This window comes from Notothenia rossii (assembly GCF_949606895.1).
Source record: "Notothenia rossii genome assembly, chromosome: 6".
Lineage (NCBI taxonomy): Eukaryota > Metazoa > Chordata > Actinopteri > Perciformes > Nototheniidae > Notothenia > Notothenia rossii.
The window spans coordinates 13,455,828-13,469,635 of NC_136909.1; the positions used below are offsets into that span (position 1 = coordinate 13,455,828).

Consider the following 13,808-nt stretch of genomic DNA (forward strand, 5'->3'; position numbering starts at 1 on the left):
AATTATACGATAAACTCTTATATTATCCCATCTGTTCAACATACACACTTACCGTCCCCGTCCATATCATCATCACACTCGTCCCCCAGCCCGTCCTGATCCGTGTCCCTCTGTAACGGATTTTCAACTGTTTTGCAGTTGTCACAGGCGTCACCATGGAGATCCTTATCGCTGTTCTTTTGTTTCACGTTATGAACGAGCCAGCAGTTGTCCTAAGACAGAAAAAATAAAGTTATACTGTAAAGTGCATCGTCCCAAGTGAGAGGGTTTGTAAAGACTTGTTTGTTTAGTTTAGTTTATAGTATTGTGGACAGTCCCCATTGATCAACTGTCACAAAAACAGTAAATGGGGCAGCTTCAGCCAACATGGCTAATTTCAAGCTGTTGTCCCTGGCCAGATGATAATAGACACCCTTCAAATCACAATATATCAACAGCATTAGTTATAAAAAAAGATGAAAGACAAGTAGAAACAGGCGAAAGGATAAAAGAGAACAATACACACGTACACACGGTACTACACACAGTACATGTCACATATAGCACATCACAATCACAATTGTATGAGTTAAGTGAAGTTACCTACATCATCATTAAGAATGCCATCACTGTCTGCGTCCTCGTCACAGGAGTCCCCCTTCCCGTCACTGTCTGCATCCTCTTGGCCAGAGTTTGGCACAAACACACAGTTATCCTGGAAACAACACAAGTGAACACTCAACATGAGATAATACTAGAATGAATTAAAGGCATAAACAGGGCTGGGTGGGGAGAAATAAGTACCTGCTTACAGTTGATGTCTCCGCACGGGAGCTTAGTGTCTGGATACCCGTCAATATCGGTGTCTTTTCCACACACATAGCCATTACCTGCCCAACCAACGCCACACTAACACACACACACAAACACACCAGATGGAATATCTTTATTGTGTAAATGATATAATGAGAAACAGTAAATGATTCACATTTAATGTCCATGGATGATCTTATTGCTCACCCTACAGCTGATGCTGCCATCTCTCTCCACCACACACTCTCCAGTGGCGTCACACGGGTTGGGTTTCCCGTTGGGGCAGAGCCTGGTTGCCTGGCAGCCTCTCCTCTCGTCTCCTGTGAAGCCAGTTTTACAATCTCCACAGCGGAAGGAGCCCTGATGAGGACAATACTGCGTCAACAACCAAGGCCTCCTGCTATAAGAGAGTGATATAGTAACTTTTTCAATGGTCTCACTATAGTGTTGTGGCAGTGCGAGTTGGCAGTGCATCCTCCATTCTGCGGCGGGCCCAGACACTCATCTATATCCTCACACACCTGAAAATAACAGATAAAGTCATTGCAAGACATTGTGGACTGTTCGGACAGATCATGTTTGTGATTTGAATGTATCCAAACTAAAGAAATGTATTAAAAAAACATTCTTCAAATGGTAAATAATATCATTGAGTGTTGGAATCCTCCAGACCTTCAAATACTTGGAAAAATAGTTTAATGACAAATTGAGAAACTGCAGATGTCATTGTGGAAAAAGGCTCAGCAACATTTCTACTGCATACTGCATGTTAAGTAGAAGTTAATTGATATAAATAGTGCAATTGAACTGCAATTAAAAAACATTTAAAGAAATTAAGGTCATATGTGTTTATTAGATATTTGTTTTTAAATGTGCAGAAAAATTATCAATGTGAATTTCTGTAAGTATTTTAAATTGAATTGAAAGAAGAGCAGGCAGAGATAAACAAAGACAGAAATAATGTATTTTATACAGCGTATCAATTTAGTTTGTTGTACCTGTTTGTGGGACTTAGCATAAGACTCTCCGACTCCATTTATCTCCGGACCGCTGTATCCCAGAGGACATTTCTCACAGCGGAAACCAGGAGCAGTGTTCACGCACCGGACCCCCGGGTAGCATGGCTGAAACTGGCACTGAGACACACAAAAACACTCAATGATAATAAGTGTACTTTTACTGGTTGCAGAGTTGCATGCAAACTGAGTAACTTATAATCAATACCTCGTCTACGTCGTCACAGCGCACCCCGTCTCCTGTAAATCCTTCCGGACAGGGGGCGCACTGGTAACGCCCTGACTCTGATGGGATGCACATGTTCTGTCTGAAACAGGTCCCAGGTGGGCACTGAGTCTGCGGCTGAGGAGGCTGGGGGGGCTGAGGCTTAGGTTGAGGTTGAGGTTGAGGCTGAGGCTGAGGCTTAGGTTGAGGTTGAGGGGGGGACTTAGGCTTCATGAGAAATGGTGCAGGAGTCGGACCTGTGTTGGTGTTTGGGTTGCCTCCGAGGCCTGTGGACAGATATGAAAGCACCTTGTTGAATCATCCCTTAGTCAGAAATATGCAAATACTTTATAAAGGATCACTGTTTTTGTACTACTTACCACAGGCAAGACACTCTGTAATGGTGTTCCTCAGAAAGGCTGTCTCCTTAATCTTAACCAGAAAGAAAGGTCCGTTAGTCAGGACAAGCTGTGTAGCTTTTTAGCTCATATCAATGGGGGCAAATCAGAATCTCATGTAAAAGGCTGTATAATGTGTGTCTGATAAGGCCAGCTATATTGATCTGTTTCTCTATGCAAAGGATTCACTCAAGGGTTAGATACTAAACTTAAAAAGAAAAACGTATATTGTTTCGGGCTCTCTGTTATTTATGTCTTATCTCCAAACAAATCCTCCACTTTAAAGGAGCTTCTGAAATCACCAACTTCTCTCTGTTGAGGTCCTTTTCACTTTTCCTCAGCTCTCTGCTGCTGGAGTTACAGCAGTCCTCCCTCACAGTCTGGATTCTCAATTTTCACAACAAATGGCTCTTTTTCTATTGCAAAACCAATTTTATCAGAAAGAAAAAGGAAATGGCAAATAGTTGTGAATCAGCCCACATTATTCCACTTTAAAACCCTTTTTAAACAACCAAGGACCTCTCGACATATACTGGTACACAAAGCTTTCCAAATAGCTTTTGTTTTATTTCATCTATTTCACTTCACCTAAGCATTAACCTATTTTAAAGAAACAAGTTAAGTAGTTGTTGGACTTTTAAATAAATCTTGAACAATTTTAAGGTTTTTAAGGTTACCTTTCCATCAAGAGTTACCCGTGTGAGAATGTCAAGAACACAGAGCGGGTTACCTGCTGGTTAAGCAGCACCTTCATGTCAGATAACATGCTCTTCAGCTCCAGCATGCTGACCTGGTCGTGTGTTATGCTGCCTCCCTGGATACCTGGGGGAATTCCACATATCACAATTAGAGAGCTGGATAAACAACACCCACTACCCTGATAGGTAAGAATGTCTGAATTAGTTTATCAGTCTTTTCTCACTTAGCAGCTGCAAAGTTTCTTGCTGATCCACGCTGCAGTCCTGCAGAGTCGCCACATTGTCTAAGGTGTCCTCTAACACCAGCTTCAAGTCTGTCAGTTCATCCTAACAAAGGAATAACAGATAGGGTTATAAAATGAAATGCATGTGGCATACTTCTCTGAAGTTGTTGCAATGAAGCCGTATTCAGATCATTTTAAAATAGTTTTCCATGTAGCATATCTCTGCCTTTAAATGTGTGATCACTCTCACCTGCCCTCTGGACTGCAGGGTTCTCAGTGCCACCTTGTTGGACCCTGGGGGGAGAGACCCAAAGGCAGCTGGCAGATCATTCAAAGTGTGCGCCAGTTGGCAGTCCACATAAATGTTGAGGCTAGGTGTGCCGCCCTGAAGGCCTCTGGCATGCAGCATCACATGGTGATCCCGCCCGTCTGCCAGGGACGCGTGGTTGAAACTGGTTGTGGCAAATCTGCCGTCAGTCTTCTGGTAACGAAGGGTCACTGGAGATGGAGAGAAGGGAGAGTGAGAGACAGAGAGAAGCAGCAGAAGTTATTACAATCAAGCAGATCTGTTGCAATAGAGGTGTGTTGGTGGATTATTTCACCCTTGCTGAGTTTGGCCTGCACGCTGAGCTCCAGGTACTTGGTGAGGTCTTTGGGGTTGATGATACTGTAGAGCGAGGTGGGGGCCTTGCTGTGGAGGCTGAAGGAAGAGAGGAGGAACGCCTCATCTCGCCCTTTGTTCTTCAGACTTCCCTGTAACAGGTCTGGCAGGCAGTCTGGAGACACCAGCAGGTCGTAGACTAACACAGGAGAGGGTTGTTAAAAACCTGCATTAGACTGCAGTGAACACAGTTAAATACAGACAGTGACTGTTTATAGTTTGTAAAGAGCTTAGAAAATAGTCAGCTTGTGTTCACTTTAAGCACTCACTCAATCTGGTACACTGTAAAAAACAAACATTATTAATGGAGAGCTTTCTGAACTTGTGTCTTGATGGCTACCGTTCGCAGTGTACCACAGATTGCTAGAGTCATGGTGCTTTATTATGTGTGACAGTGTACCTGTGGGAGTGTGCACATGCGTATGTGTGTGTCAGTGCACGTTCTTGTTCGTGTCCTGCTGTGTTTTATTGAGTGGTAGACTGGAGGTGCAGAAAGAAAGGAGCAGCAGTAAAGTCTTTCCACTGGAACAAACCAGCTGCCTCGCATGCACGTACACGTCAAAGCACAAAAACACATGCACACAGCCAAAAGCTTCAAGTAAATACAAAGTGACCCAAAATTATATGGAAAAATGTGTGTGTAGACTCCAGGCAAATCAACGTTTTGCACATGCACTTTCTCAGCTGGCAGTTAAGGGTTGTTTTAAGATTTAAAAAACCTTGTACTTATTTAGGTCGGATTGTTAATAGATCCAGGAATGTCAAACTCTGATAACCACAAGAAAAGCCAAACTAATTAGCATAGCAGATTAAAAGTTTAGAAGACAACAGATAGTTAGGAACTGAAAAGATTCTAAATTGTACTGATCTATAGACAGAAATATGTTGTTTTCCAGAAGAGCATGGATGCTGAAGAGTACTTACTAATGCCTTGAGCTGTGACAGTGAGCACCAGCTGTTGCAGCAACAGAGACAGAGCCGCTGCTCTGGCCCACACACCCATCTTCAGTGCCCGAATGTGGGACACACCTCAGGAGAAGCTATGTTCCCGTAATAAAAAAAAGAAGTGTCTGTTTCCACTTATGGATCAGTAAGAATATCAAATATTATTCACCTATTTTAACACAGCATGGTGGAAGAACCCAGATGTTGAAGCAACATCTCAGCAGAGGTGAGATGGTTTTGTGGACGCAGGCACAGCTTTTAAAGCAGAGGGGAGGGTCCTTGCACTCGACTGCTGCAGAAGTGGCACAGTGTAGGGACCAGTTTAATAGTTAGAGGGAGTGTCCCCTTGCAGCTACTGTTCCAACAAAATATAAAGTTTTTGATGTCCCTATGTATAGTATTCCAAAAAAATATTTGTCAAAATACTGGATTACTTATACTATATGAGCTGTTATTATTTTAGTATTTTTAAGAGTCAAGAGAAAGCTTTTATCCCTTGAATCTTCCTCTTTTGGGGTTTCGTAATATAACAGCATTAAACCCTTCTGTATATCAGTTAGTACAGCCAAATCTAAAATGTCTGAAATGGATTGTGCCTTGGTCTAAAGGGGGAAAGGTTGATCCCAGCTGGCCTTTGTTTTTCACAAACATCACAAACCTGTGTTATAAATGTGGATTTGATTACCTGGCTCCCCGTAAGCCAGTTATTAAATTATATAACTGCGTGCCAGATGTTTTTTATTTGAATTTAATGTAATTTCACTGGTTGTACATGCCTCTGCAAACCTTTTCTAAATTCCATCTGTAGAGGAGTGTGGGAAAGGGAAGACACAGAGGGCTAGACTTGAGACCCTGGAAACATTTCATGATAGAAGTCTGGTACTCATCTTAAAGCTTTCTCTACAAACCTCAAGTACATTTCAAACTCTCAGCTGCTGGTCCGAGCCAAAGAGAGACATTTACCATCCCTCTGAGCATTATCAGCACGCATCCGTCTGTGTCTGGCTGTCTGGTCTCCAACCAAACACCTGGCAGTCTTCAACTGTCTGACTGTCAGCCGGTGGACATACGTCATGTCATTGTTTCTGAAGATAAGTGAAATGTCAACAGAAAAATCGAAAAGACTATTTGACATTTTTTGACATAAAAATCTAAAGGGAAATGGGCACTTCCATTCCTGATATAAATTAAGTCAGTCTTCATAACAATGGATACTGAATGTTCCTTTCAATCCTAATGTGAAAATACTTCACATTTCTGAATGACGATTGATCTTAAAATTCACATGACAAGAGACAACATGTGAACTCAGATTCCATTGATTGCTGGAAGTGCTGCAGCTTCACCTTCTCTGGCCAAAGTGTCAGTGCTATTGGCTAAAGGTTCATGAAAGTATAAGAAAGCATTACAAGGACCGACTTCTATTTCTGCCCGAGGCTACATTTTCGCCGTTGATCCACAAATCATCTCTCTGTGGAGCCGTGGATTTTATTAAGAGGAGTATGATGGTGGGAAATCTAATTATAATGAGAAACTGGAGAAACCCAGATGAGCCCTCTTTTTAGGAAAGGTTCAGAGTTGGCAGAAGTGACATCATACAAACACATTTCTTTCAGCTTTAAGGATAGCTGGGAAATATTGTGTGGAGAGTCTTCTTTAAATAATTGTTAATGTGGACAAATCTTAAAATGTAAAGCACACACTATGTACATATACTCAAGTCCACAGCACACACTTTACAAACTCTGAAGCAAGGGGCAGTGCTGTGAGGAGATATGGTTGAAAGAAAGTCCCTTCCAGATCAAATAAAAAAAAAAACAGATAAAGTTTATGTATTGTTTTTTAGGGACGCCAGACTTGCTGACTGTTACACTTACCTAAAGTTACCCTATATACTATCTATATAAACCCTACATGTGAATTAAAATAAAAAGATTTGTTATGTATGTTTTGTTGTAAGAATTCATCATTCTGCAAATAATGGTTGCAAATGAATATGAATATATGTAATTTGTGTACTGTAAAACCTCCATAGTTGTATTTTATTTTTATTTTTCAATGATTTTGTGTCTAGAACCCACGAGTGGCAGATGTATCTGTATCAAGTTTACTAATGGTGATCCTAATAAATTAATAATTATTGTAATTGACGGTGCCTCTGGTGTCGGATAACGATGGTGTTGCTCGTAATATTCATGTAGGAATATACATTTTATTTGTTTTAATTCCTATTCAATGTTTATGTCTTTATTAAATTTACGTTTATATTAATAACAAAATAAAAACGTGTGTATTAAATAATATTGATATAGAAAACATTGATTTTGTTTACCCTGATATGATAGGTATATCGTGACGTCACCTGCAGATCTCCTTCCATGAAGCAAACATGGCGGCTGCCATGGAGCTGAGATGCTGGGGAGGAGACTGGGGTTTGCCTTCTGTCCACACCGAGTCTCTTATAGTCCTGGTAACGTTACCCTCCGCTTCTTAAACAAAATACACGGTTGTTATATCCAGCATTAATTTTAAGACAACATGTTTCTTCACGTCGTTTCTTTGCGTCTTCTCTGTGTTTCTCTGGTTAGCTCCCATGCTACCTTGCCTGCTGCAGTTTCAGACTCTGCAGGATAGAAAACAATATTTTCGGTTTAATGTTTGCAAAGATGCAACATATCTTTGCTTACTGCATGGTCTGTCATTCATGAAGGACTGGCTGTCAGATATCTCTCTTTTGTCACAGAAATGTGGTCCTTCAAGGTCAGCTTGTTGAAGCTCCGGTTTTTAATTTATATGGATATATTCACCTGTGTCTCGCTGGCTAACGTTAGCTATCTTTAGATATAGTCCTAACTTTGTCAGGAAAATGAACATTGAGTACTTTTCTGGATGTCAATAATGATGTCTGTCAGTGAATCACTGCAGTTACAACTCCTGCCACAAGGTGACACTTTGACTGATTTATGAACAAGATCATGATTTCCTTTTAAAGCATTTAGATAGTTATACTAACGTAGTTGTTTTAGTTTATTGACAGCAGTCTTGTATGGTTAGTATCAGCTCAACTAAATGAAACATTTGACTAAGAAAATACATTTTAGTGGCAGCTCTTCTTGATTTAATTGGTCATATTTCTTTCTTAATTTTTGTACATTTTAAAAATTGTTTTCCAGTTCCAGTTTCAAACATTTAGCTGCATTGCAACTATATAATCTTACAAAAATGATTGTTGATTGTATTACAGTCCTTCACTGATGGTATAAACATTTCAGGAAGTACAGTCCCAGCATAACATTTATGACAGACTTTGAAATCCTTACTGCAGTAAAGGTTTTCTCTTTTTATCATCTTTCCTGATTTGCAGTTTTTTCTTTCAGGCATACGCCAAGTTTTCAGGGGCAAAAGTCACAGTTTCTCCGATAGACTGGACATGGAAGACTCTAACAGGTGGGCTGCACCTTTCCATAAACTAGCATGACATAACGTTGTTGTTTAGACACCGCATGAACTGTGAACTATTTAACTGATGAAGGAGTATTTCATTAGTGTATATATACAGTACATATGCATACTTCAAATCACACAACAATGTTTTTATTTGTCAGTATTTGTTTCAAAAATAGTCAATGCATGTCAATTGTAGGTAGAGAATACATTGTTTATTACCAGACACTAACAATAACGTGATCATTTTGATGCGACACCAGATCTTTTCTCAAAGTGTAATATCTTCTTCCTGTTATTCAAACTGCAGCGACAGTCCCAGAGTTGCTGTGTGGAGATGTTGCAGTTCAACAACCTTCTCAAATTCTCAATTTCCTGAGGAAACAGGTGAGAATAAATGCCAAGGTTTCTCAATGTCCATCACCTGGTCAATACATCCCCCACACTCATTAAGCAGATTCATAATATTGACTGTATTGTTTGTGTACTCTCAATTTCAGAGGTTTAATGCAGACTATGAGCTGTCAGCCAGACAAGGAGCCGACACCATGGCTTACATCGCTCTGCTGGAGGAGAAACTCCGACCAGCTCTGGTAACTCCCTCTCTCTGCTTGTGTCCTGACAAGAACTAACCTGTGACTTCTGTTTATACTCGAAATGATGCTTTGACTCCAACAGATGCACACTTTCTGGGTGGATGCAGAAAACTACGTCAATCTGACACGGCCGTGGTTTGCTTCACGCTCGCCCTTCCCTCTCAACTTCATCGTCCCGGGTCGCCTTGCCAGCACCGCCCTGTCCCGCATCCTGCTAACCAAAGGAGAGGCGCCACTACACCGAATCACTGAGGTGGAGGGGAAGGTACATATTGAAAAATTGTTTCAACTCTGTGTTAATGTGTTAAGTAGTCTTTTTCACAGTGTAAAGCTCTCATTGTCTGCCTCAGCTCTACAGTGATGCTAAAGAGTGCCTGAATCTCCTCTCATACAGACTGGGAACTGCAAGCTACTTCTTTGGCAACTCGTGAGTTCTTTAATGTCATTTAAAGGAACATAAATGTAGCTTTGGAAATTGGTACTGAGTACAGTTTTATTATTTGTTATCATAGAAAAAAACATATTGATGTCATAAAGTAAATAGAATACTATGTGATAAAAAGTCATATAATAGAATGTGATCAGAAAAGTCTTTAAATCCTCCTAAAAAAAAAATAAGAGTGTACCATGTCACAAACAAATATCTTTACATTTCGTTGTATATTATCCAACAAAAGAAGTCAGAAAAGTACAAGTTTATGTGTATTACATGTACTGTAGGTGCAAAGCTAATGGACACAAATCTGGAATTTTTTTGTTGTTTTTTAGATGTGTGGTTAGGAGTTTATACTGGTGTTGGTTTACTCATTTAAAGGGGACCTATCATGCAAAATGCACTTTATGATGTCTTTTATACATACATGTGTGCCCCCGGTGCGTCGGGGAACTCACGCAGCGTCAGAAAATAAAACCCTCTCTTTTCCTCCGTACCCAAATCTTTTAAAAACGGGTGTACAACGAGCGGATACAGATTTCCATCCGAACTGACTTCAAATCGGCAGAGGACCCACAGAAAGTTGCTATCAGAAACAATGCCTGACGTGTTTTGGACGTAATCTCGTCTTTGTTTACATTAGCAAGCCTCGCTAACACTCAGAGCTAACCTGTACTGAACTGAGCACATGTGTTTAAAAAGCAGGAAATTAAAAAAAAGAACTCACCTTGTGATAAACCTGCAAGAGAAAAAGCATTTGAGCTCCATACTGTTTCAGAAATAATCCTTGACGTGGTTTAAACAGGATGGCGTTTTATCACAACAGAATTTAACTTTATCTCCGGTAGAATTCTGATAAGGCATTAGCTCCGCCTCCTCTTCTTTCTTTCTTTTTCAAGCTAAGGACCCAAGATGTTAGTTTCTCTAACAGGGCTTCAAAAGAGGGGTTTGAGCAGTAAGAGGCATGGCTACAATGGGTGAACTGTTTGGTATTTTGAAAAAAAAACTTCACAGACATGTTTTATATTAGGTATGGCCCTACAATATACTTTTCAAATATAGCATGATAGGTCCACTTTAAGTTGTCAAGTTGATGTTCACCACATTAGAAGGAATGGCATAGTGTTTGAAAGTATTTCAAAATGATTCATTGTAAATCATTATGTTTAAAACACTGTCAATACGAGTAATACTGTTTAGATATCTAATAGCCCAATACATCTCCCTTTTTGTTTGTGTTTGTAGGCCAACCAGTCTGGACGCCTTTGTGTTTGGCTTTTTGTCTCCACTTTACAAAGCGGGTCTCCCCAGCAGCCCGCTGCAGAGCCACCTCCAGCAGCTGCACAACCTCACAAGCTTCTGTGACAACATCCTCGCTCTCTACTTCAACGCCGACCGTCCATGTAAGATCGCTGCACCCACTGGAGATGCTCACACACTTGGTGGAGAGGATATTTATATAAGAAAAGAAAAGCACATGCATAACTAACATCATTTTCCTCTTTCTCACACCTCTGTTTCTCTGCACGCTTGCCCTTGTGTCTGCTTTATTGGTCTAACACTCTGCTATCTTCTCCTCTGGGTGGCCCCTTATGCCTCTTCTCTCCAGGTCCTCCCCCACCTGTTCAGGAAACAATGGATGCCAACCTCCAGAAACTAACTCAGCTTGTAAACAAAGAGTCCAACTTGATAGAGAAGGTGCTTCTGCTTTCCTTTTGTCCTCTCTTTGCATGGGTTCATTGTTGCTTTTGGCAGATACAGTCTCAGCTGTAATGAAAGTATATACAGTAAATTCTCTCTCAACTTACTCATTATCATAATATGATGTGCTCTTACTAACTTTGACATCCTGTACTGTAGATGGATGACAACCTCCGCAGCAGCCCTCAGCACAAACCCCACAGAGTAGACCCCAAACCCAGCCTGGCCAGCGAGAAGAGCTCCACTCCTGCGTGACCCCCGACCTCTCCACCCTGATCCAGCCGAGAGAAAGGAAAGGTGCAGCTCTGAATCCGACCCAACGTCCTAAAATCCCCCAAAAATATCCTCCAGCTGAACTATAGTTTGAATGGAAAAAAAACCTAATAATGGAGTTATGATTATAAAAGAGACTATTTAACAGAGACCTAATGATGATAGATTTCAAAGATGCTGGTCTGAGAGAGAAGGAAAAGTGCATGTGTGAGGTTTTTAAAAAGGTTAAGCGCATGTATGTGGTTATGGATGGAATGCTAAGAAGTGGTGTTTAATGAGAAAGACACACAAAGTCTAAATGAAAAGTCCAGCAGGGAAGAGGTGGCCCTGTTTGACCTGAGAGTGGACCACTTAAAGGAGCAGTGTAGGAGTTAGTGGCATCTGTCAGTTAGAAGTTATATTTATACATAACATATTCCATTACTGCCAATAAGGCCACGTTTTTTAGTGCGGCGCTACTCCATTCTTCTCCAATGCGTAGGGTATCCAAAAACTGTAGCCTGGGTGATACGCTAAGGTACGCTCCTTGATACTGCCGTGTAAATGGGAGACTTGCTGAATCATTTCAACTGCAACAAAACCGAAGAAAGTCTGCATTCCTTGGTGTACAGTTTAGTTTTGCCGGCTGCCATTTATTCAAAAAACCTTGGTGTACAGTAGTTAAAGAAAAGCAAATGTGATCGCTATTGATAAAGGAAACGCCATAAATCCCCTTCATTCCACATAATGGCCCTGGAACCTCTTCTTCCTTTTGATTCCTGTAGGAAGTATATACTTTCTCTACAACCCTTTATATTTAACATATTGAAAGGTATATTATGCCGTTTTACCCCCCAAAAAACGATGCTTAGACTCCCTTTCAATCACCACTAATGACTCGAATGGTGTGTGGAGATTTATCAGCAGAGACCCTGCCCCCCCTAGAGTATTTTCTCCTTGTGTTTTCTGTGTCCAGGTTGTTTCTAAGGGTCATGGTGGACACAGCCAACATCCCTAAGTGGACCAAGCTCATTCCAGTCTGAGGTTGGCTTTGAGCTTGCTGTATGTGACGCAGCATGTGGTTCACTGTGTGGTCTCCCACTTCTGATGTATATGAGCTGGGGGGGGGGGGGAGAAGGGGACATCTGCGCTTTTACAAACGGCAAGCAACAATTCCTGCATAGTATGCCTTTCAAGATATCACTCAAATATGAAATCTGTGCTGAAGCACCTAGATTTGTTTAGATATCTGATGTTATTCCAGTTTCACCATGAAAAACATGGCTCCCAGATCCTTTAGCTCCACTCTGAGCTCACATCCTCCTATCTGCTGTAAAAAAGAAAAGCCTGTGATTTCTAATGACATTCAGTTAGACTAACATACAGTAGGTATGCAGTGGTGACTATAGGAATATCCTAACATTAGCTTTCTTTGCTCTCACCGCCTCTGCTTTGTAAAGATGTATAGTTGTAAATATGTTCACGATTCAAATCAATGCAATGGTCCCTCTATTAGAGCCGAATAGCTCCTTCCCGCTCTGCTAGATACACAGAGGACATTTATACTCACTGTATTAAGTTATTCATAATATGTGGCACTCATCTGTGTTTGTGTGTATGAGAAACCAGTGTGTGTCTTTTTAATTATAATTCATTGTTTATGCAAGATGCTCTGTATCATTAACAAACCACTTACTGTTGTTGCCATGGTTCTCCACTTTTTTGCAGTCTTTGTTTGTTTAGATTTTCTGCTATGTTGTGCCTATTTAACGTTTATCGTGTTAAAACTGAGTTGTCTGTCCCATTTGGTAATGTCTCATTAGTTGCCTTTTTTTCTTACTTTAACTGTCTGAATTTCTGAAATTGGACAGTAAAATGAGTTGCCACTTTTCTTTATTGTTTTGTTCCCTCATTTTCTCACAGCCTAATGCATGTTTACTCCATGTCAACACGTTCATAGCTTCCCTGGGTGTCAGTCCAAAGGAAATAACTCTTGTTCCTAAAATCACTTCATGGTTCCATCCTCGGTAAAGCACTGTATTCTGAAACAAAAGTGTGTGTGAGTGTGTTTCCAATAACAAATCTTAGCGACAACAAACAGGCTGGTGAGGAACATATGGGTGTGCCTACACGACTGTGAGTGTCTTTAAACAATTGTTAACAGTGTCCTTCATCATTTTGATACATTCCCGTAAATTATCTTCATCATTTTTGTTTCTGTTCATTCCCTGTGGACGGCTGGTAACGACTGTCATCATATTATTGAAATACAAATAAGATAATCCAACTATGATCACTGTCTTTTTTTCTCCCAAGCAAATTCACGCTTAATATCATTTCCCTTGAAACAGTCAACAGATGAGCTGTTTGCAAGGCATGCTATTGGGTGATTTTCCTGTAGAAGCTTTCGCTGCTCACCATGCCTACTGAGTGATCAGCTGGT

General features: G+C 40.7%; 2 protein-coding genes across 4 annotated transcripts in view; one reads left to right on the plus strand and one right to left on the minus strand.

Moving 5' to 3' along the window:
• Positions 1-7,413, minus strand: part of thbs4a (thrombospondin 4a) — a 14,663-nt gene extending 7,250 nt beyond the window's left edge. Inside the window, exons 1-14 of one of the 2 annotated variants that reach the window (XM_079687138.1) lie at positions 7,302-7,413; positions 4,919-6,024; positions 3,936-4,133; positions 3,584-3,831; positions 3,334-3,436; positions 3,142-3,233; positions 2,394-2,445; positions 2,017-2,300; positions 1,791-1,928; positions 1,233-1,313; positions 1,000-1,152; positions 784-888; positions 587-694; positions 53-212 (exon numbers count right to left, since the gene is read on the minus strand). In XM_079687138.1, the coding sequence (XP_079543264.1) occupies positions 53-212; positions 587-694; positions 784-888; positions 1,000-1,152; positions 1,233-1,313; positions 1,791-1,928; positions 2,017-2,300; positions 2,394-2,445; positions 3,142-3,233; positions 3,334-3,436; positions 3,584-3,831; positions 3,936-4,133; positions 4,919-4,997 (1,801 nt within the window). In that variant the 5' untranslated portion in view covers positions 4,998-6,024; positions 7,302-7,413. Of the gene's footprint in view, positions 1-52; positions 213-586; positions 695-783; positions 889-999; positions 1,153-1,232; positions 1,314-1,790; positions 1,929-2,016; positions 2,301-2,393; positions 2,446-3,141; positions 3,234-3,333; positions 3,437-3,583; positions 3,832-3,935; positions 4,134-4,918; positions 6,025-7,271 lie in introns of both variants that reach the window. The other variant, XM_079687137.1, reaches the window with a different exon arrangement.
• Positions 7,297-13,652, plus strand: mtx3 (metaxin 3). 2 transcript variants are annotated; one of them, XM_079687141.1, is made up of 9 exons: positions 7,297-7,409; positions 8,317-8,386; positions 8,694-8,770; positions 8,884-8,976; positions 9,062-9,244; positions 9,330-9,406; positions 10,658-10,815; positions 11,022-11,110; positions 11,273-13,652. In XM_079687141.1, the coding sequence occupies exons 1-9, from the start codon at positions 7,329-7,331 to the stop codon at positions 11,366-11,368; spliced, it is 924 nt and encodes a 307-aa protein (XP_079543267.1). In that variant the 5' UTR covers positions 7,297-7,328; the 3' UTR covers positions 11,369-13,652. The 2 variants fall into 2 exon arrangements, with proteins under 2 accessions (XP_079543267.1, XP_079543268.1); XM_079687142.1 differs by lacking the exon at positions 11,022-11,110.
• Positions 13,653-13,808: the final 156 nt, after the last annotated feature.

Bases quoted from the DNA above. Each gene is read 5' to 3' on its own strand.
- mtx3 (XM_079687141.1), top strand. From the start codon at position 7,329: ATGGCGGCTGCCATGGAGCTGAGATGCTGGGGAGGAGACTGGGGTTTG. The intron at 9,245-9,329 runs GTACATATTGAA...TGTCTGCCTCAG, and splicing joins TCACTGAGGTGGAGGGGAAG to CTCTACAGTGATGCTAAAGA. The intron at 9,407-10,657 runs GTGAGTTCTTTA...TTGTGTTTGTAG, and splicing joins AGCTACTTCTTTGGCAACTC to GCCAACCAGTCTGGACGCCT.